We start from the raw sequence: 23,097 nt of genomic DNA, 5'->3' as shown, positions 1-23,097 counted from the left end.
ATATGTACAAAGAAGCATTTTAAATAACATTGTGTATGAGCACATTTGAGCGTATGCTTCCAAAATACTTTACTGTCTGTCTTTCTCTTCTTCCATTGATGTTGTAGCACTCTGAAAAAGATCTTTTAGTTGTGAATACTCAGTCAATCAGGGAAGTTGCAAAGTGCGAGCTAGAAATTTAAACTTTTACTAAAAATTTAATGGAATTCTCTGTATGTAACCACTAAAGGGATAGGGATCTAAAATACACACATTAAATCAGGAATCCTGATTTGCATATAACATCCTGATTTCTACCTGAAATCTCAGAATGAGACATAAAGTCATATTTTTTTCCATCAGGCTGAGATGCTGTTGTTCTTTATTCTTACAGTCCATTAAAGGTACATTTGGCACCAGATACTAACAAATTAATAAGAAAAAAAAGGTAAAATATAACTCCCATTACTACTGAAAAGAAGTGGGCTTCATAACTCATCAGAAGATATCAGTAGTGTTTTAGCAGTTTTCAAGCCAGGGATGCCAGAGTAAATTTTACAGTGGATTAAATATAAATTAGAGATGCTTATTCTGTGTCCTCTCTGTCACAGTCTTTAGTGCTAAAGTTTTCCATGTAATTGTAAAGAAATAGAGATACTAACTGCAGCTAAGTTCCATTAAACTGCCACTGAAAAGTGAATTTAGCCAGTCTTCTGTATCAGATCAAAGTTAGCAACCTTGCACGTTCATGACAGGCAATGCACAGTGTCCATTCCCATCTCTCAGACAGGCAATCTAGTTAAACAAAGTGCAAACTTTCTGATAAATTGTTTTCCTTAAGATAACTGGCTGATGGAAAGGCTTGTTTGCTGTTTTATGAGCACTTGTGGCAGTGTGCACACAGGCTCTTTCCAAACTCTGGGACAGTCAGTTTCCAGAGGGGGCACAGCAATGCTCCCTACTCCTGCTCTGAGACCCTCTCACACAGTGCTTGGAGGGCACTGCATCAGCGTCCATCCACTGCATCAGCAGAACAAAGCTAGCAGATCTCTGTTCTCCAGGATGTTAATTCTCATTAATTCAAAGTTCTGCTTTCTGATCAGAAGCTGAAGCTGTACGTGAACCTCATTACAGCTGGTGAATCCTTTGTATATTTTTTTGGCAGCATCAAAATCTGTAACAGCTTGGCTATTTACTCTACTGGCGTCATGTTTCTATTTGAGGAGTTAACTCATTTTTAACTCATTTGTGTTTATAACTTCCCTATTTTTCCACTAATTTATGTATTTCTTTCTATATATGCAGCCCATTTTGTAATATCAGATTTTCCAAGCAGTGAACTGATATATTTTCTGCATTTTATGCAGCTGCTTTTGGGCTCAAATAAAAGTATGCTTTTTTTCTTTTCTTTTCTTTCTTTCTTTTTTTTTTTTTTTTTAATGTTTATTTGTTTGTTTGTTTGTTTCATTTTTAGGAAAAGTCTTGAAAGTCCTAGATTGTAAATAACTTACTTCTTTGATCTCCTCTCCTAGTATCAAGCACAAGAGCAGAAAAGCAGCTCTTTTGACCAGAGATCATGCACCAGGAAAGTTTGCCTGGATCAGACTACGAAAAGCAGCTGCATAATGCTGTTTCTGTTTCATTCTACTTCCTAACTTTGTATTACTGCATTTAATCCCAAAAGTACTTTAATGACATAAAGTATTACTTTAAATGCTGTCTTTTCAGGATGAGTGACTTCCAACACTACCTTCTAAATCTGTGGATTTGGCACATGGAGAGAAGAAGTATATGCTGAAAACAAACCAGCTGTGGATCTAGGAATACTTCTTAGCTACACATGTTACTTGAGACAATATATAATACCATCAGATTTGCTCTGTTAAGCCACAAGAGGGCAGTCGCTTAATTTGTGTTGTTATTAAGGCAATGTCCGTTTTTAGAGACAAGATAGGCTTGTTTTCTATCTAAACCATTATTCCAACATTTTGTATAGATGCGTTGAAGAATTTCATTCTCTTTGTGTTCCCAGCATGCATTTGACTTACATTAAGTTACTAGGTAATATCATTTAGCCGTGACAGTACACTGTGCTTTATAAATAACTGATGAGACAAATAATGGTGGGAAGTAAATACGGTTTCCCTTCATTATCTTTAGAAATAGCAGGACACCATATTAACAAATCTCACTGCTCTCAGTGATGAATTTGAACTGGTCACAATCAAAATGTAAGATCTTAAGACATGCTGCTTTTAGAACTATGAGAAACTTGTGAAAACAAGGAAAGATACATGTTCTATATTTCACCCACTCGTGAATGCTTATTTGAATTTACTTAAATATGCCATCATATGCAACAATATACAGCACAAGCATGGTCCACACAGGAAACTGATTCAAGCACTCAAAGTCTGAAGATTGTCACACCCTTCCTAAAGCAAAACTCTGATTGCATTCACCTACTTAGAAACAGATAAAATTTTGTGTAAAATGCTTCTAAACAGTCATGAGTGTACAGTATAACTTACCATAGTATATTTGTTTTCAGTCCTGATATTTTATACATATAAACCTGTTTCGTGTACCAAAACCAAACTGATTTTTTCCCTCTTACTGAAGTCCAAATAAAATTTTGCCCAGAAACAGAAGATGGATTTTTGTCCATCAAGAGTCAGCTATGTTCCTGGGCAACCGGTAGTGCTCTGGCCTGATCCTTGCCTTCTTCTCCTGAGGACCGGCATATTTCCACTTGGATGGAGACATTTTCAGCTTTTTTCTCTTCTTGTCTGTACACCAGACTTTTTCACAGTATTCCTCCACTCTCTGGAAGTTGCTGTAACCTATCAGTTGAAGAAATTCTTTGTACCATGGTTTAGATACCTGAGGTATGTTGCTCTGCACTGGGCATGGCATTTTGTGAGATATCTCCTCCTCATAGTCTTTATTGAACATTTCATCTACACGTTCTTCCTCGACTATTTCCAGGGTGATTTTTCTAACAGTGTGAACTATGCTGTGTTCCACTGTCTGACAAAAATAAGTCCCTGCATCAAGCCGATGCAGCTTCAGAAATAAGAGGCCAAGGTCCATTTTGATTATTCTATCATCTGTCTTCACCTAAAAAGAGAGATAGTTGCACAGAGGAGAGTGTGTTATTGCATTACATTGGTGCATTTTTTTTTTTTAATGAAAAATCCTTCCAGGAATATATATTAAATGTTAAGAGGTAGATTAAGGATCCAAGACCCTTTATTTCAGAGTTTGTAAGCAAATAAAATATTTACTTGAAGAAGAAGTTGAGCTGTGAAAGGAAAGCAGTCTACAAAATCTGGCAGGCATGGCAGAACAGACAGTGGAACAGACAGTTTTCTGCTTTCCCAGCATGGGTTAGTCATTCGTGGCTAAATCACAGAAAGAAGTTAGGTTGAAACATTCAAATGAACTTCCGTATGGAAAACACGTGGGCTTTTGCCAGCTGACCTGCCATAAGTATCCATGTGAATGCTCTTTTAAATTGTGAAATGTTTTTGAAGCAGCACTCGCAGACATTTTCAGATCATAAAATCACAGAATCACCAAGGTTGGAAAAGATCTCCAAGATCATCCACTCCAATTGTCCACATATCACCAATATTTCCCACTGAACTGTATCCCTCAGTACAACATCTAAACGTTTCTTGAATGCCTCCAGGGTCAGTGACTCCACCACCTCCCTGGGCAGCCCGTTCCAACACCTGACCACTCTTTCAGAGGAATTCTTCCTAACACCCGACCTGAGACTTCACTGTAGGACCATTGTGATCTTGAAGCTTCAGTTCTGGGTGTAATGTTGGAATTCCCCTTGCAGCTTCTGAGAATTAAGTTATTAAATTCAGGGCATTCAGACATGCTGATATGCGGGGAGCAGAGAGCTGTCTGAACCAGCCAGGAGAAATGCCCTACAGAATGAATCCTCATCTTTCTATTTAACAGTAAGATGCTGAATATTAGGTAGAAGTACTTCTCTCTGCTTGGGATCATCTTTTTCTAATGACAATAGAATTATTCATGTAAAATGGAATAAATATAAAAGAAAAGCATTAAAATAAATTCATCCTACTAGTATAAAAATGTACTGAAAAATTAGAGTCTGAATTTACACTTCTGTTCCTTAGTAACTGAGGTGCTAGGTCTAAAAGGAAATATGACAACATCTCGTCTTCCTACCTCCTCAGTGAAAATCCTCAGGTTTCACTAAAGACTGAAAGACCAGGTCTTTTTATTGTAAGAATAATTATGATTAGTGGATTGGGATCTTCTAGGAAAATACATGGGGAAATACAAAATGTGAAGAACTATGCTGGGATTTGAGACTGAAACTTCAGGAAGAAATGTGTTTTATGGTGACCACTTCATTTTCAATAACTACAGCTGCATGTGGCATCCTTTTTTACGTTTGTATTCAATGGCTTGCCTCGTCAATGATGAAATGAAAATGTCTAGTTTAACATGATATGATACTATGGGCTATATTTGCAACAAAAATTGCTCTGACATTGACAACAGCCTACAAAGACTAGAACTCACTTAGATCTCTTTATTCTAAATGTCCACATTCACTATCTGATGAATCTTACTCCTCAGACTCAGTCTGCTGATGAGCTGAGGGTCTCATGTTTGCAGCAGAGCCTAGCTGCTAGGCAATAAGGAAAACAGTCATACCCTGTGATAGTCCAAATTTTTTCTCCTATGTGCTTCCATATACTAAACAAGGTTAGCTACACTGACATGCATCATGGAGGTACTAGAGAATTATATATGGTAACAGTTATGAAGTTATGAATTATCACAGAATCATAGAATTGTTTGAATTGGAAGGGACTTTTAAAGGCCATCTGGTCCAACTTTTACAATTGGGCAGCATATATAAAAGAAGCAGAGAATCACCAAAATCCATTTTCAGAAGACTTTGCTATGTAATGGGTGGGGCAACAAGAATTAACAAATGCTAAGCAAGTCTAACATTGGGAGTAATATGTCACCTATGCTATAACATATTAAGAGAAATGGTAAATTCCCTTTTGTTTTGAGACCTTAACAAGTTTAGCTACATTTCAAATATTTATTCAGTTATTCAATTTCAAGATGCTGAACTCATGCACCAAATGAAATTACCAGGTCTATTAACTCAGTGGAACATAATGACTCAGATGAACATCATGTTCTTCCCTTATACTCATGCACATTTCAGCAACTGATGACAGGCCTCTCAGTGAAGATGCAGTGTTCCTAACCATGCGCTCAACTAATTAAAAGATTAGGATTTAATGATAGTTACCTCTTCCTTCTTAGTTTCATGGGCTCGCTGGACAAACCAGATTACTTTTGCCTGTAAGGTTCGAGGGGTGCACTCCAGAAGGGTGCTGTTGTACTCTATTCCATAAACCAATCGCTCCTCAGTCTTCTCCAAGACTTCTCCTGGAGGAAAATGTTTTAAAAAATACATCATATATATGTCAATTTGTTTCTGACAGTCCTTGCCACCTTCTGACTTCAGGCTAGACTTACTTTTAAGACTGAAATTTAATCTACATCCACATAGTTATTATTAAGTAGCAGCTGGTGAAAGTCTGACTTGCTAAGTGAATTTTCCCATCATCTCAGACTCTCATAGAAGATGGCCATAAAGTAAGTGGAGCAAATTGGGCCATGATTTCACACACAAAGAAACAGATCTCAGCCCTTCATACTGCTATTTGCTTGTGGCTGTTTCTTATCAGTTATTCTACTTGATTTTCAGTCAGTTAAACAGGAGGATATCATATATGCTCAAGTATAACCACAAATTAAATATCTTTTATCTGGATAAAAATGACAACGTATAGCCTTTTGGCAAAATCTGTACTTTCTGTGCCAGGCATTTGATAACAGTTTGTAAGGTGTGAGTAGATTACCAATGAACTGCTGACCAAAGCACTGCTGAGCTGCATTGCCATGTCGTACATCTTGTCTGCGGAAGCGTCTGGAGAGAAAAAATAAAATTCCTTGAGAAAATCTGTTTAGCACACAGATTGTTGGAGTATAATAAGGAGTTATTCATTAAAAACATGAAGAGCTTTGTTCCTAAAAACGTACACTTTTGAGAAAGATACTCATTTATGCATTGCTGTTTTATCTCAACCTATATATGATTGCATCTATAAGAAAAAAAAAAGATCGTCCAACAGCTGAGGCTTTTAAAGTTCAGCTAGACAAGGTGTTAGACAGTCTTGCCTAGGTCCTGCACTTATCATGAAAGGTAAGATGATCTCAGAGGCCAGTTCCAACTTGGGCATTCCAAGGATTCTATGATTCTTTGTTTCAAAACAACTGTAAATGAATACACACAAGGCAGATTTATTAATAGGCACAAATAGACTTTACTGAAATTATTAGGACCTCCTTCTATTTTATGATGTTGACCCACAATGTCAGAGGTGGGTATTGGTGGTATGAAAGTAGAGGTCAACCTTCCTGCCAGTATTCCATTACATTTTGTTGCTGTGAGACAGATGACAGCAGAGTGTTAAGTGTTAGTGAAGCCAGCTTTGCATATCAGTGTATATAGACTATACATAAAACACATTCTTTTGCACAAATATGCATAAATAAAATTGGCATTAGCCTCGCAAAAAACAAATAAAGAAGAAAACCTCACTGTGAGGCAGCACTGTTCAGTAGGAAATGGACAGTTAGTAGGTATGTAGTAAGTACTCTTCCTGATGAACTAAAAAAAATCCTAGTCCTGTAAAATAATATTTCTCCAGTTGTTGGAACCATTCAGGAGAAATAAATATTTCTTTGGTGGCATTTTGGTGGAGATGAGGGAAGATGCATTTACCTGTACCTTCACTTCAGTGCTGTTTCAAGAGTAGGAAGGAATGGGGAGCAGTGACAACAGGGTGTCAACAGAGTGACATTTAAGTTAGCACCCAGATCCTCTCAGTGCAAAGCATTTTACTCGAATGACAGCATATAATTTAAGGCAAGACAATTTAAGATATTTTTCAAGGCATTATAAGTAGAAACTTAAAAAAACAATGCTTGAAATATTCTTTTGCTTATCAGCTTGACCAGTGCTGTGAAAGGAAAACCACATTGCAGCAGCAATACGGAGACTTAGGAAGAATACTTGGGGTTTTATGCTCATCACACGAGGGTCAGTACGTCACGGTCAGTACAGCGCGCAGCCCCGCACTATGGCGCCCTCTGGCGGCTGATTGCAATTAGTGCAAGGAGCTGAGTGTTAATGCGTTAGAGTTAGCAGATCTACACAAGGTGAACGGAATTTATTTTAAGATAAAACCCTTTTCAGCCCGGACATTTTGTTGACGTAGTGACGAAGCTCATCAGTGGAACTTAGTGCTTGTTTGGATAAAAACTGAACCTGCCTAAATCAGATTACTGAGGTAACAGTGAACTAACAGAGCTATTTAAATCCTGGAACTCTCTGCTTTCCAAAGAATATTTCATTGAAGTTGAATGCAAAATAATTTTCTTCTGGCATCTAAAATATCTGCAGCATGCCAGAATCTCTCACCTGTAAGTACTGTGACAGTATTAGTGTAGTATTCTGCGCTGCCAGCATTGCGATATGGGACTCTTAGCTCAGTTTTTAAGTCTCCCTGATTAAATACCATATTTAGTTAATTATAAAGACTATGCATTTGAAAGGAATTAAAATATAGGCTTTCAAAATCAAACAAATTAGTACCAGCTGCCAAGCACTGGGTTGCTTATATGTTTTGTGTTCTTTTGTTTTTTTTGTTTTTTAAATTTCTGCTGCAGTTTTCTATATCCTGCACGTGCATTAGTTTACAAGTTTTCTATTTCATGCTTCTCTAAACACTTATCATACCTTGCAGGCATTAAGGTCTAAAGCAGAGAGCATGTTCACTTCAGTTCAACACCAGTAAGACAGGAATTAAAGAGATCTCTTAGTGCTCTTAACTGCTCTAGCAAAGGCTGCTCTTACAATTCAGAAGCCCACCCTACATAACTTGTGTGAAAGTCTAAACCAAACTCTAAGACAAGGCCAAATCAAATTAAGAAGTGCCTGCTGTTCAGTTGTGTCTAGAGCAATGGCAGGGTTGTCACCTGAGCAAATGATAACTCTTATAACTGAGGAAGAGTAAACTCCATGTTGTCTCATGAGACCTTCCTAGCAATGGTTCCACCTGGATCCCAGCAGAAGGTAAATTAAACAACTTCTGTATGTGTGTCCTGAGGAGCTCTTTGCCTTGCCAGCTACTGCACAGCTCATAACTATTAAGATGTTCTGAGCTTTTGGCACTAGTTAAAGTGAACAAAGAAAATACTATCCATTCCTTTCAATATTAGGGGTCCTTGCTGGCTGTTCTCCAAACTCTTACATGTAAAACAAGTTTTACTGACCTTGAGAACATTCAATAGATTGTAAATCTCTTCTTTGCTTCTGTAGCTCTTATCTTGAGAGCAGGAGGGTGATAAGAGAAGTATTTTCTTATTTTAGACACTGATCTGATGAATGCTAGGGAGGTAAGGCACAGGAAAGTGCCTGGGGTGCTGCCCATATCACTGAGCTCTGGATAAATACTTCTGTCAGGGAACTTAGGGGCTGCTACTCTGGAAGTTGTCTTAGGTGAGAAGTATGCTAAAAATGTGCTAAAACTGAGTTAAGGAGTGAGCAAGTTTCTCTTATCTTTTCATGGACAATAAACAGCCTGCAGAATAACATAAATGTGGGTGCAGCCTAAGCAGGCTGGTAGGAAAGCCAGCCTTTTATCCCTTTACGCTCTTCCCCAGATGGTTTTTATGTCTTAGATAACTTACCCATAAGCATTATAATTAAAATAATCCAATTTATATATATACATTGGAGGACATAAATCTGCTTGGCCCATCTGCTCATCTTTCTTAATTTGATGCCAAGGTCTTCCCATATGGAGCAGGAAACCAGAAGCTATGTCCTCCCATAGGGCTGTTTGTAAAAGACATGAGAAGACTATATAATCCCGTAAAAGTGGCATAGCTTTCCTACTTGGTTTAACCTGTCCCTCAGTGTAATAACTCCAGGATATTTTTAAGTATGCTATCATTGGCTGTATTTCTCCTTTTGACTTTTTAATGCTCACTATTCAAAAAGCCATGCTATCCCAACAATTTCTGCATTTGGTATCTTTTAGAAGTGCTATGAAAACGTCTGGATTAAATTATACATGTTTTATATGTTTGATCAGGTATCTTTGTTGTTGAATTAGAGAACTTGGGTTTGAGAGTGAGGGTAAGATGATAGGTATATGGGAAATCACTGCACAAAGAATGAGGGCCAGAAGCCATAAATGAGCAATTTGGAATGGAGAGAAGTCTGCCCAGGGGTTGTTAAAGCACCCAAGTTAGGTTCATGATTTGAGTGGACCTCCAGAACAATCTGAATTTATAAATTCACCTAACCTCAGCTTTTGCAGACAGGTCACATTGTTTGTGTGGCTACCAGATTCTTATTCTTGTTTATTTTTCTTCTTCTTCTTTTTTTCTTTTTCCTAAATTTTGTTGAATATGCTATTGCTTTGTGATATCTTTACTGTATAAATACTGCCAAAATATGTCCCTGATGTCATAAAGAATGAAACATCCATCTTTTCTTTGCTGACTAAAAGAAATGAAAGGAAATCGAGGTTCGTTTAAAACTTTCTTAAAATAACAACTAAGTAGTCATAATAATAACGTTTCATTCATGAATTCATAATAAATACATTTCATTCATGAATTATTCTTTGTAATGCATTTATGCCTGTTGTAGTTTAACCTGGCAGGTGGCTGAGCACCACACAGTTGTTTGCTCACTCTCCCCCTTCCCAGTGGGATGGGGGAGAGAATAAAAAAAAAAAAAAAAAGTAGAACTTGTGGATTGAGATAAAACTACTCACTAAGATAGAGAAAAGGAAAAGGATAATAGTTATGACAAATGTAAATAGCAAGTGATGCACAAGAAATTATTCACCACCCCCCCAGCTGATGTCCAGGCAGCCCTCTGAGCAGTGGAAGAGAGCTATATAAACTTCCATCCCTTTTAAAACTCCTGCATGATGTCATATGGTATGGAATATCCCTTTGGCCAGTTCATGTTAGCCATCCTAATTCTGTTCCCCCCCAGCTCCTTGGGCCCATCACTGAGAATGACCTTGGCTCTTAGCAGCAACTATAAACATTGATGTGTTATCAACATTGTTTTTCTCCTAGAACCAAATCATATCTGAAACTTGGAAGAAAAGAATTCTGTCCCAGCTGAAATTAAGACAATATCCACCCCTTATTCCATACTATTTACGTCATGCTCAGGTTCCACAATTTCTACACATCCTAACTAATTACCATGTCCTATCTTGTTTTTTATTATATATACACTCACATATTGTTCCCATACTCTATGGTTTATTCATGTAATTTGTCCATGGTACTCATTTAGTTCAAAACTTTGGGCTTCATCTTTTGTAAAAATCCTTTAGTGTATTAGGAACCATTCTAAAGCTATTTCACAAGACAGATTCCACAGAAAGAAGCAGTTCTCACCTCTTTGCCTGCATTCCTGTGGGGTAGTACCGGGAGCAGGAGATGCCATCCCAAGCACAGTAGGGATCTCGAGCCAGGCAGCAGTCAGCACAGGCTGTGCCATACATGTCACACTGGTGAAACTTCACTTGAGCTATGACTGATTCAGTTCCAATGTAGAGCTGTTGCTGGAAAAGTATACCACATATGATTAAGTTGCTAGAACTTCCAATATGATTTCTGTAATAAGTGAAGTTTTAAGGAAATATTAGTTTCAGCTTTGTTGTGCATCCAGCCTGTGCCCGGAGGGAGGCAGAGTTACTCTGTAGAAAAGCTGACAACATCTCATGCATGAGGATGGAGGAACAGAAGGAAATTAGAATGAACAAATATGGTTTGGCATTTCCTCGCTTTTGAAGTTTCAGCTTTGTAAGCTTTGTGTTTAAACAGAGACTTATACATTTCTTTTTCTTCCTTGAGGTAGTTTCCAGTGCCTCCCCCCTTACACTTCTGTCACCTAACCAATCTGCAAAAAAAGCTTGACATAAGATATTTATCAAAGATCATATTTGAAAAAGTTGTAAGCAATCTCAACCTTAAAACTGGAGTTATCAGGTACATTTAACTCTTGATGTACAATATGTTCACACAAACAAATGCACTGTAGCACTATGATTTATATAATCCTTCAGTACAAGGAATCTCGATATTTTTTCTGCTACTGTTCAGTCTTTTCTTATAAATAAACTGGTCATACTTTATCTTCATCACACTTTTTCTTTTTTTTTTCCTCAGCATTAACACTAAGAGTGCTTGAGTCATCTAAGTTTTCCTTTACAAAGCAAATGAAACATGATCAATGTGATTCAGAAGTTGATGGGAAATAAATTCAGAAAAGAACATCTTGAGTTTACAGGAACTTGAGAAAAATCTTGTTACTGGTGAGTGAAAATGGACTGAACACAGAAATATGCACTGCAATAGGAAATGCTTTTGCATGGCTCAATTCCACTGTTTTTCCAGTCAGAAAACAGATTCCTTATGAACTCTGGATGGGGTTTATCCAAATGGCCAAACAAAGCTTAAGTTCTCAAAATGCTTTTTAAATGCTTATTAAAATTGTTTAAAGCTGGAAAATGCAGTTAGCTCATTTAACCTGGCTTGCCTATCACAAACCATGAAATTTAATCCAAATTGTTAATTCTTGTCCCTGATTACACCTCCTCTGTATTTTAGGTTACTAATTTTAACTCTCAGAAATGCCAGTGGAAGAGGCCAGGAGAGGCTGGTAACAGCAGTGTTTGAATTCTTCTTCAGCTGAGATAATACAGATAAACAGGAACTCAATCTGATAACTAAACATAAGATCCTTGTTAGAGGGGAATTCTTTCTTGTCTTCCAAGGCTACAACGTGACTGTCCCAGAAGATGTGAACAGCACATTCAATGGCACATAAAAAAATGGATTTTTCTCTTTCATCTGTTAAAAAGAGTAAGATCTACTGTACAGCTTAGTTCATCAGAGGAGAACAAAAGCATCTGATATCTAGCAAACAGAACATCAGAGAAGAACAGTCTCTCCTAGCCACAAAGATAAACAGCTCAAACCTGAAATAAGATATTTTATTATATCACTGACATAGTGAAGACTAGTGAATGTTATGAGGTTGTTGAAACAAAGCTAGCAAGGAGATCTCTAAAGGCTAGGCTTACAAACTCCACAGTTAAAGGAGACTAGAAAAAATATTTGGGCAGAGAAATTGCATAACTTTTTTTTCACATAAACCTAACTAAATTATACTTCTGTGCACAAATCTAATATTAAATACAAAATGATTTTGTGCCAGCCCTTTACACGCATTCCAACATTTAATTTTCCTTAGAACCAGGAAACTGTATGCTATTTCTAGATTAAATTTGTCTATATTCAGAAATCTGAATTGACTTTTATTGCTTTGAAATCAATGTTCAAAGCCTTCCCCCTCCTTTGCTACAACAGCAAGTCACTAGGTTGAGTAAAATTCTATGTCTGGATGCCCAATTGTCTCTCCCTCTTCTCTTTAATATGTTGAAAAAGTACAGCTGTTTTTGCTGCCTGCAGGAACGTTTATTATTCAACCACTGAATAGTTTTTGGCGACTCTTCTACTGTTCTTTCCATAATTTCCAGGTGCCTCTTGAAATTGTAGAGTTAGCAGACTGCTTGGGAATTGGGTGTAATGGAGGCAGACTACTTCCCTTTTAATATAGTATCTCCTTCTCACTCTTCCAGCACAATCCATTTACTATGACATTTCATTGAGCGCAAATAAGGAAATATCTGAAATGATGCTTTTTTTCCAAGCTCCCTTCCAACTCAAACTATTCTGTGATTCTACAAAACATTCACTTAGTTCTAATGTTAGACAACCTCGTCTCCAGAGCTCCTTTCAAAGTCTATGTAAAAAATAAATTGATCCAGGAAATAATGCAGAAAAATAATTAAGTTAGGATCCTCGCCCAAATTATTATCAGGAGTTTGTCTTTCTACATTAACTACAAAAAAAATGCAAGCCACTAAAACTAAAATGACCTTTGGGGCACAATCACACCCCCTGTTAGAACAATCTTCCTTTGTCAGTTTTGTTTCACTGTATTTCTATGCACTTACATTGCAGTAGTTGTCTACATTAAGAAATAAGCATCCTGGGATGTTTATAATGGCTCCATCCTGAGATGGGTCCATATCTATGATATGGTAAGATGAGTATCTATTTACAAGAATAGTAACTTAAGTATTTGTATTAGGAGAGGCTAGCAGAAACTCTGAAGGTAGTCAGGTCCAAACAGCTCTGCCTTCATTGGCAACTGAATATATGGAACATCCAGTAAGGCTTATTTAGAACTTAGATTGCCGTAGGGCTGAAGTCTATATGCATTTATCAGCAAGGATCTTTTCCTTGAGTTGTCATATCCACCAAGCTAATCCCTATTGTGATTACTCTGCCAATCTCTCATCAAATCAAATTGCTTTTTTACTTGTTTTTGTGTGAACAGCACATGTAAAACACAGATACTGGTTTAACAGATTTAATCTTAGAATTGGAAAACATAAATGCTTCATAAAGGAACAAACCAGAACTTGCATTACAAAATGATTTGACGTTATCAGGCCAGACCTTGTTAGAGATTATGTGCAGCTATATCCCTATCTATCTATCTATCTATCTATCTATCTATCTATCTATCTATCTACCTACCTACCTACCTACCTACCTACCTACCTACCTGTCATCTATCTATCTAATGTTTAGAGCTTTATTACATCTGTGTTACAATTTTTGTATGTGAAACTCATCACTTACCCTTTTTGAAGAGATTTCCATGGAAATAATAGGAATTGGCACCTAGAAAATAGCAAACATCTTTGCTTAGAAAAAATAATGTGGCTTTACCATAAGAATAAATTAGGCAAAATAGCATTGATGTTTACTTGTATTCATCACTGATAAATACTTTGATTTTTTTTAATTTCTGATCCTACAGAAAGATGTGAGGAAATTGTAGTTTTGGGAAGTACTGCATTAAAACAGTTTATTTAAAAATGACAAACCAACACTTATTTCAGGATTATCAGTCACAGGAACACTACAGTTTTCCCATCAAACATAATATTATGTCATGCCATCACTGAACCAATTTTGTCCTAAATGAAAGTGATAAGTGGAATGTTCTTTATAACAAAACAAAATTGAAGATAAGATTAAAAATTACAGGAATTCCTTCTCACACTTTTCTCTGTCCTCTGTTCAGATTTCCTGGAGCAATAGCAAAACATAGCTCCTAATAAGTTTATTGAAAAAAACAGCAGAAAATGAAGAATTTGTGTCATAAAATAGACAATTAGAAAAATTATTGCAGGCAACCACTATGTAATGTCTATCACAGTTTTTAAAATTTAACTGAAAAATTTTTAAGACAGTTTTAAATATGGTTCATATACAGCACAGTTCACCTTGAATACTTGCAGCTCTTCAAGAATCACTTCTTCCATCGATTCTGACTCTTGATTGTAAATTGTAATGACTTTCAGCACAATTCCATTATCTGGGAAGAAAAACAAACATAAAAATGCTGGAATAAAAAATATGGAAAATTTTATTTGGCCTTCAAAGACATTAAATAACTGCTACAGGACACACACATTAATCTTAGGAAATAATCACATATACTAATATGTTTTAAAGACATTGTGACATGCTCTGGCCTATCTGGCAACTAAGTCATCTGAGACATCCGTGAGATACACAATAAATTAGCTAGTATTTTTCAAAGTCTAAGTCATAACACCTTAGTAATCTGCAAAAGGAACAAAAAGAATGATCGTATCTGAGATAAAGAAGTTTACAGTTGGAAGGGGAATCCATCGAGTCATGGGAGTGTTAAGTGGTTTTAATTATAGGACCTGAGTGTTGACACTCAGCATTAGGTGGAATGGTTGGTGGCCCTGCATGTGGCAGGGGGGTTGGAGATTCATGATCCTTGAGGTCCCTTCCAACCCTGGCAATTCTATGATTCTGTGATTCTGTGACACTGGATAGGAAACTACTAACTATCCTTAATTTCTCACTGCAGCTCCATTCTTCCAGGCAAGAACACCAGCAAATTCAAGGGTTCTTTATATGCAGTCCTCTTTCTCTCACTGAGCTGCTGTTGAGCTGAAGGTGTTAATAAAAGAAAGATAAGCAAATAAAAACTGTACTTTCAAAAAATTTTAGGCACTTTGGAATTTAGATCGATTGGTCTATTTATTAGTACAACTCTTTCAGGAAATTAAAACACAAGAATGTTGTCTGGTCTTCCACCATTTCAGCTTTGTTTTGTTGACTATTATTAAAGCATCTTACTTTCCTTAATCTGAAAATCTGTCATCAACAATGGCAGCTATCAACTCCTTTCTTATGTTACTTTCTGTCACCTTTGATTTACAGGTGAAATATCAAGCAGACAAAGAATGGAAAAAAATGTTCAGCAAAAGATCAAAGATGCAAACATAAAGGGGAACTACTTCTCAAAGAGGATATCTAAGGACATACATTTTGTGATGAATCAGTAAAAAAAAAATACAGTTTGAGTTCAGATTTTCATAAGTAATTCTTGTTTACTGTTGTGGTACTTAGGGACTTAGTGGGCAATACTGGTGATGAGTGGACGGTTGAACAGATGAACTTACAGGCCATTTCCAGCCATAATGATTCTATGATTCTTCAGTATTGCTGACAGATATGTGGAAAGTTAGTCCGGGTGTTCACACGTCTGCTTTGAAAAACCTTTCTAACCTGCATTTCTGCCTCAAGGAAACTTCTGCCGAGTTTAAGACTGCTTACAAATGTTACACAGAAGGTGCTGGAGTCAGATAAAAGAGGATTAACTCTTTCTAATATTATATTGTCAAGAGAAGCAGGGAGATTTCTGATAGGAACTTTGCCAGAACATAGATTGAAGAAATCGACTTACAGTTTCTAAAGGTCAGATTCCTATGATAGAATTTCTTGTCATCTAAGATTGGACATCTCAAAACTAAGCAGCTGTTGGGTGCCAGTTCAGCACAACCCTGAAGTGTGTACTTAAGTCTCATTAGTTTCAACTTTGCTGAGTAGAGGACTTGTGTACAAATATCTGACATCTCAATCATAAATGCAAGAGTGGTAAATATGAAAAACCTAGTCACCATTATTAAATCTGCATTAGAGATATAGGTGATATATGACACAATGTTTTATAGACCACTATAAATCCAATGCTGAGACTGTACTGAGGCAATTTAAAAGCTTGGAATACATAACTAGTATAAATAAGTTTTTGCTGTTCTATGAGCATGCTTCTTCTGAATGTTTTCAACAAAAAAGTGCTTATCAGAGGAATTTCATTAAGTAAAAAATAATTCACCGTATATGCTTGCCTAGTCAAAATAGTCAAAATGATTTGTGTCACCAGTCCTGTTGTCAACTTGATAAAATGTGAATACATGAATCCTTGGATTTTTTCCAAGCAGATTAGACATGACCAGTCATCTCTAGTTCTTAGTTTTCCTCTTATTTTCTGAAGGTTTCTTATTTTTCAAATACCACTAGAATGTGCTTTTTTCTTCTCTAGCTGCTTAGGGTTACAGCAACTCTGTACTAGAACCCTGTAATGTAATTTATCTTATTCATACTTATTTTTGGTAGGTGTTTAAAAAATTCAATTTAAATCAGCTCTATTTAAATTTTGAAAAGATGGAAAGACAAGAAAACTTGGCAGAAATTTTCTAATATTTTATTTTTTAACTATAAACTTGAGTATATTTGCCTTCTTTCCTTTTGCTGTGTCAAAACCCAAGCCTAGAAGATGTCAGTTTCTTTTTAACAATATCAGATAGACTTGTGGACTGCAGAAATGGAGATGATAAAAATTGGAATAAACTTGAACCGATGTTTTTGAAAATCACATCAGCCGTGTTTCTCCCAGACTCTAAATCCCAGCTGAGAATGATGTTTAGATACATGATTGTGTTGTGAAGTTTTAAAAATTCCAGAAATTGTATCAAGATTACTTTTAAGGGATGGTGTTGGTGGTAAATTCTATACTTTAGACTCTTCTTATTCTTCAGAAGTTTTTCCTACCATAATTTTTCTGTGAAATATCAGCAGTGTAGAATGACCATCCTCTTCTGTAAGGTTATGAGTGCAGATTGGCTCAGTCATGCACAGAGTTATTGTTAGAGAGGGCTGCTTAATGCTTTTTTTTTTTTTGCCTTTAGAAAATTTCTTTCGTCCTGGACATTAAAAACCTATTGAAACATTTGTATTCCTAGTTTTCTTTATTTTACCTGTGCCAATGAACAACACATCGTATTGCCCATCTTCAGCTTCCACTCTGTCCACAGCTATTTGCTTAAGGTTGTACTTCCCATCTGTTTTTACTAGAATTGGTCTTTTATGAACAGGCTTGATGGGCTGATACATCAATGGATGACTCCTGGCAAAATGGACAGCTTCATCAGGATAGTCTTTGGTGGTAGTGTACAGACCACCATTCACTTTGCTGGCACACTGCAAAAACAGAAAACACGGATTATCCTGAAGGCTTGCCAAGTAAAGTCTGAGACTAGTATTGTTCATAGGGGTGATGACAAGTCTACCCAAAATCTGACATTAAAATAGGCACAGAAAAACACTATAGGATCTGTGACTGTGAAGTCTATGCTTTATGCATGTATGAATTATGAATCATGAGACGCCAGTCAAGGTCTATTAATCTGCTGAGAAGAGCCTTGGCAATCCCATGTTTAGAGACTCCTTCCTGTCTGGCATAGTAAGAACAGACTAAATATTGATGCATTCAGATTTTGGCCAAAAAAAGAATGAAAAAAGAAAGCATATGTTTCATTCTCAGATTCATATTGAAGTTGTAATCAAAATGGCCATTGACAGAGGTAGGAGAAAGGGGTTTCCTACTCCAGAAGACAGACAGTCATGTAAAGTCATCAGGGAAGTAATTTTTGAAATCAATCTCTAGTCTAATTGCTTTGTGATTGCAAAATACTTTATCATAAGATACTAAGAACGATTAAAATGATGCCAGTGGGAACAGTAATTCTTGATCTCCAGTATTTTAACAGTATTAAATTTTATTCTAATTTCTGTCTCATGATGAAAGTATTATATGTCATGCTTTAGTATGAAATACCAGTGTTTGCATTTATCAGTCTACCATTTTGTAAAGCAAATACAGTTCATGTGAATGACTGATTAAAAGAGGCTTATTCCTTTGGTCAAATGTGCAATTAGGGATAATTTAATGTGTTAAATAGAGAAGTTAACTTTAGGATTCTTTGCAAAGAATATGGTGTTCCTTAACTGCACGTAAATTCTACATTTTGAGTTTGCTTCATGATGTCTAATTGGAACCATTTATGATTGAGCTGGAAATATCTCAGTAAACATTTACTTTCTCCAAATATTCATAAGGCAGTGTGGTTTTAAAAAACATTTCAAGCAAAGCCACATTAGCAGCATCTCCCTGCTTAAATTGGACTTTTTCAATCAATAAAATGTAATAAAATACTCACTGTTTACCAGAAACGGTAATTTTAAACTTGCTGCCAGCTGCAATTGACAAGAACAAACTCCTGCTCTTCTCAAATGGGGCAATGGTTGTTTCAAATTTTTGGGCTTAGCTTCAGGAAAGTATTTGTTCTGTGTTGACTTTAAAGTAATTGCATAATCAACCTAGTGATGGAGTTTTACTGGCTATTTACCATGCAGAGATAGAGCAGGAGCCTGAAGATAGGCTAAGCCTCTGCTTTCCATGCGCTGAACAGCATATCAAATGAATAGGGATTGTCAACTTCCCTTTGTAAAGTTCCAGTCTTAGAGAGATTTAATAATCTTTTGCAGGCCTCTTGTTTTTAATTAAATAAAATCTAGTAGTCTAGAATTGAAACAGTAGATGCAGCTATCTCTGAAATCTATGAGCACTGTTTTTGAGGTAACTGATGTCATTTTCAGAAGCATCACTATCTTAATACATTAAGTGAATTGTTGGAATAGCAACCTAGAATACTGAAAAAAAAAACAACAAAAAAACAAAAAAAAACCAACAACAACAGTGCTTTAAGGGGAATTGAGAGTAGCAAACTGTAGAATCTGTCAGACTGCAATTCTAGCAGTGACTTTCTATTTATTTAGCTCTTAGCTGTTTCTTATTCCTTATAGACTCCATTTTTTTCCCCTTTCAATAGCTGAGATGAAAGAGTGCTGAATCAAAGAGATGCCTAATAATAGGTATTTCTGGCCTCTTGTCACTGTCACCTTTGTAATGGAAAAGGTAATAGGTAGTTAGGAGTTGGACTAGATGACCTTTAAGGTCCCTTCTAATTCAAACAATTCTATGATTCTTCTTACCAATATGCTGACCTGTTCTTTGGAAACCTAAGATTATGGACTACAGTTTTCACTTCTTGCTTCTGGAACAGTGTTGAAAAGACCTCTAAGCTGTACCCTTGATGAGCAGCCAAAAATGAATTAATTTTCTGTTAGCTGGCATAGTCAGCTACTCCATCCTCTGATGTGCTCTGCAACTTATAGACAAATATGATTAACTGATTAATACTTGAGAAATACTTCTTTTGGGAAAATTATTTGCTCTCTTTTTTTATATCTACTTCAGCTCCTGTGCTTTGCCCATTAGGGATCTTTAATCTATATGAAAGAAATGTGGGTATTCAGAGCTGAGGAAGAACTGATTCAGAGTGGATCTTAATAGAGCCTTTCTGTAAATCATTGTCAACTTTGCTCAATTGCTGGCTCAATGCTCTGTCCTTCTTACCAACAAATGGTTTTCAATCTTCAGTAAATGTAATGCTATCTGTGTGCTACTGTAGCCATTAATACTGAATTCCTGCCTATTTCAGCTCCAGTTGAAACAACGTATGAGAGGTCTACTGCCTGCAGATAAAATGAATACCACTTAGAGAAGTTGTACCATATCATCTTTGTAAAATATACATGCATTTTACAATCCATGCATGATACTATCTATATTACTTGGTAAAACTGTAAAAACTGTAATTTGCTATTAAATATGTCAAATAAGAAAACTTTAATTGCTTTGAATTATACTGTTTTGCTCAAAATTTGATAAACATTTATCTGTTTTTCCATTCTGACTCAATACTGATGGTTTGCTTCAATTAACATCAAGTAATTAAAAAAAACAAACTAAAAAACAAAAAACAACCCCCCCCCCCAACATTTGGTATTGATATCAGCACAATTACAGTGGTCAAGATGGTCAAATGATAGCATTTGAATCTCAGATAATCTCTTTTTTAGTATCCAGTTCTGCATTTTGACTTATTTCTCTAACTCCAGGAGAAGAAGACATAAACAGTAATTTAAAATAAGAGAGGACATGCAGTTAAAATTGTATTACAGACAGAAAATTTGTACTGGCATGGACCAGATAAGCTAATAGGCCTTTTAATCTCTCATTCCTGTGATTCGGGGATAAATGTTTACTTCTGCAAATGATTACTTTTAGTACAAAAGAGAATATTGATTTAGTTATAGAAGGAAAAACAACACTGAACATAACGCTCCAGCAACTGTTTATTACACCGTTAAGCTCAATAGAGTGAGTCCTTAGCCTGTGTGAAGATAAAAGAGGTGAAGTGTGAAAGCTTTGTGTGGGTTTTAGCCAAACAGCTATTAGAAATGCCTTTGCATCCCACAGAGTAAAAAATCTACACAAAATGGACACTTTAAAGGGTAGAACTTCAGTGACTTCAGAAAAGCTTCTTTGTAAGCTGTATTGCCAAAAGACACTGTTCAAGAAGACATAGTGATGTTTCTCTCTGGGTTATTCTGGCATTGCCTGTTATAGGTGTTAGAGCAGGAAGGCGAAGGTGAAGGAGGCCCTGGATGTGCACAATATGTGAAATGATGATGGATGCTGCAATGCAAAGTGTACCCTCATGCACCACTGATCTCCTCACGCCTGAGGTAGGACATGAAATTCTTGGGCTAAGAATATGACAAAAATAAAAACTTCAGAAACTTATTTTCCTTCCCTTTCTTTTCCCTTTCCTTTCCCATTTCCCCTTTCCTTTTCCCTTTTCCTTCCCTTCCCTTTTCTTTTATCTTCAGGATGTTGGACCCTTAATGCAAAGTTGCTGAATTTAGGTCCCAGTAAGATTTTGAAAAATCCTGTATATTTAACTCCCCTGCTTTCCTTTGGGATCTATTTTTTTTTTAGTGCTTGATAAAACTTAATGCCTTTTTTTTTTTTTTTTTTTTCCAGAAATGCTTTAATACATATGTTTAAATGAATGCATCCTTGACTGTGAAGTCAGTAAGATTTTGAAGTAGTAAAATCTGCCTTTTCTTCCTAAGTTCATTTACATTAACAAAAGCATGGAAAATAGATTGTACTTACTGAACCAGGTCTAGGATAAGGTACTTTCCCTTCGTATAGAGCCCAGTGATATTCTGGTCCTTCTTTATGAGCATATGGTCCATTGAAGGCTGCTCGGACGCTTGCCATATGGTAAACACATATAGCATATCCTCTAAATATATTGCTATGAAGTAAAATTCAGAGACATTGTTAAAACAGTATTCTGTATTTGCTACATGTTATACTGGTATGATTATGTAATTAAAAAGAAGTCTCACTTCAACAGTATTAAGGGAGAAAAAATACTTTATGTTTCCTGTATGCTTTTCTTGTAACTACTATGTGCAATGTTCTTTATAAAATATTAATGTTTATAATACTTCTCTGAGAAAGCTCAGTGCTTTTATCTCCAAATTTCAGGCCGATGATCACGGTCTCTAAATGTGAGAGAGGAATGGAAGGAAACTCAACTCAGGTCTTTTCTGTCTTTGTGTCAGTGTATGGTAATGCTGGTCAGAATTATTAGATTATTATTTATTATCATAAAGACTAATCTGTGTAAATCAATCCACATATAATCTCTTTTTCCTTTCAAATTTTATACCTCTTACACTCTTAGTTCTGGAGAAGCAATTCATTATTTTTTAAAGAAGCATTAATGATTCTTGCAAAACAGTTCTTGCGCCAAGGTAAGTTTAGATTGGATGTTAGGAAACACTTCTTTACAGAAAGGGTGGTTAAACATTGGAATAGGATCCCCAGGGAGGTCATTGAGTCACCGTCCCTGGATGTGTTTAAGAGCCATTTGGATGTGGTGCTCGGAGATATGATTTAGCAGAGGGTTGTTAGAGTTAGGGTACTATGGTTAGGCTGTGGTTGGACTTGATAATCCTTGAGGTCCCTTCCAATCTGAGTAATTCTATGATTCTATGATTCTATGAAGGTGAGCACTTTACTATGCTGGCATAGAGAGCCAGCAAGAACTGATACATGGAAATTTCCTTAGAGGACTATATCTGTCTGTCTTTCTTCAAAAACAATGGAGCAATAAAGCAAAATACCAGCCATAGTATAGCTACTCCTCTCTATAAGTTACATCCTAAAGTTAAATCTCCAAGAAACAAGCTTGCACTTGGATTACACTGATGTGGAAAAGAAGGCCACCAGCAACACCACAGCTAATGATTTACATTCTGCTAAGAAGTTAATAGAAATTTAAGCTACTATCTACTTAATGCTGAATTACAGTGGAGCTCTTCAGGGAAGACAGGTGGTTTTCATAGACTGCTCTTATAACCATGCAGGAGTACGCAAATGTTGGCTCTAGAAAATTATCAGTTAGAGAAATACTAAGTTTAAAAAGTTAATAATAAGTTAAATAAGTTAGTTCATGTTTTCTGGGAAACAGATAAACTGTATCATGATGTGAGACTTCAAGCCACCATCACAATGCAGTTTTTACATTAACAAGAAAGACCACTGTGAATAAAACAGGGATTAAACTGTTTACTAAGTATTTTCTCTGTGATATTCATCATGGAGCTCTTCTGTGTGTTTGATAGCTTATTCAAACATTCCTCTACTGCTGCTATTATTTCTTCTAGTTGTTTACCTTGTAGTGCTGAAGAGGCCAAATATCACTGGATTTT

General features: G+C 36.2%; 1 protein-coding gene across 1 annotated transcript in view; it reads right to left on the bottom strand.

The window, feature by feature from the left end:
* Positions 1-1,464: 1,464 nt before the first annotated feature.
* SEMA3E (semaphorin 3E) overlaps positions 1,465-23,097 on the bottom strand; it is a 65,544-nt gene continuing 43,911 nt past the window's right edge. Inside the window, exons 8-16 of the mRNA XM_090134399.1 lie at positions 23,061-23,097; positions 21,488-21,632; positions 17,379-17,601; positions 14,523-14,614; positions 13,873-13,914; positions 10,552-10,718; positions 5,916-5,983; positions 5,300-5,439; positions 1,465-3,099 (exon numbers count right to left, since the gene is read on the bottom strand). The exon at positions 23,061-23,097 is cut by the window's right edge and continues 33 nt beyond it. Of these exons, the coding sequence (XP_089990525.1) occupies positions 2,647-3,099; positions 5,300-5,439; positions 5,916-5,983; positions 10,552-10,718; positions 13,873-13,914; positions 14,523-14,614; positions 17,379-17,601; positions 21,488-21,632; positions 23,061-23,097 (1,367 nt within the window). The 3' untranslated portion in view covers positions 1,465-2,646. The remainder of the gene's footprint in view (positions 3,100-5,299; positions 5,440-5,915; positions 5,984-10,551; positions 10,719-13,872; positions 13,915-14,522; positions 14,615-17,378; positions 17,602-21,487; positions 21,633-23,060) is intronic.

The sequence above is a fragment of the Phasianus colchicus genome, chromosome 1 (genome assembly GCF_987193195.1).
Source record: "Phasianus colchicus chromosome 1, bPhaCol1.hap1.1, whole genome shotgun sequence".
Lineage (NCBI taxonomy): Eukaryota > Metazoa > Chordata > Aves > Galliformes > Phasianidae > Phasianus > Phasianus colchicus.
Note: the sequence above shows the minus strand (reverse complement) of the source record. Positions and strands in the feature narration are given on the sequence as shown.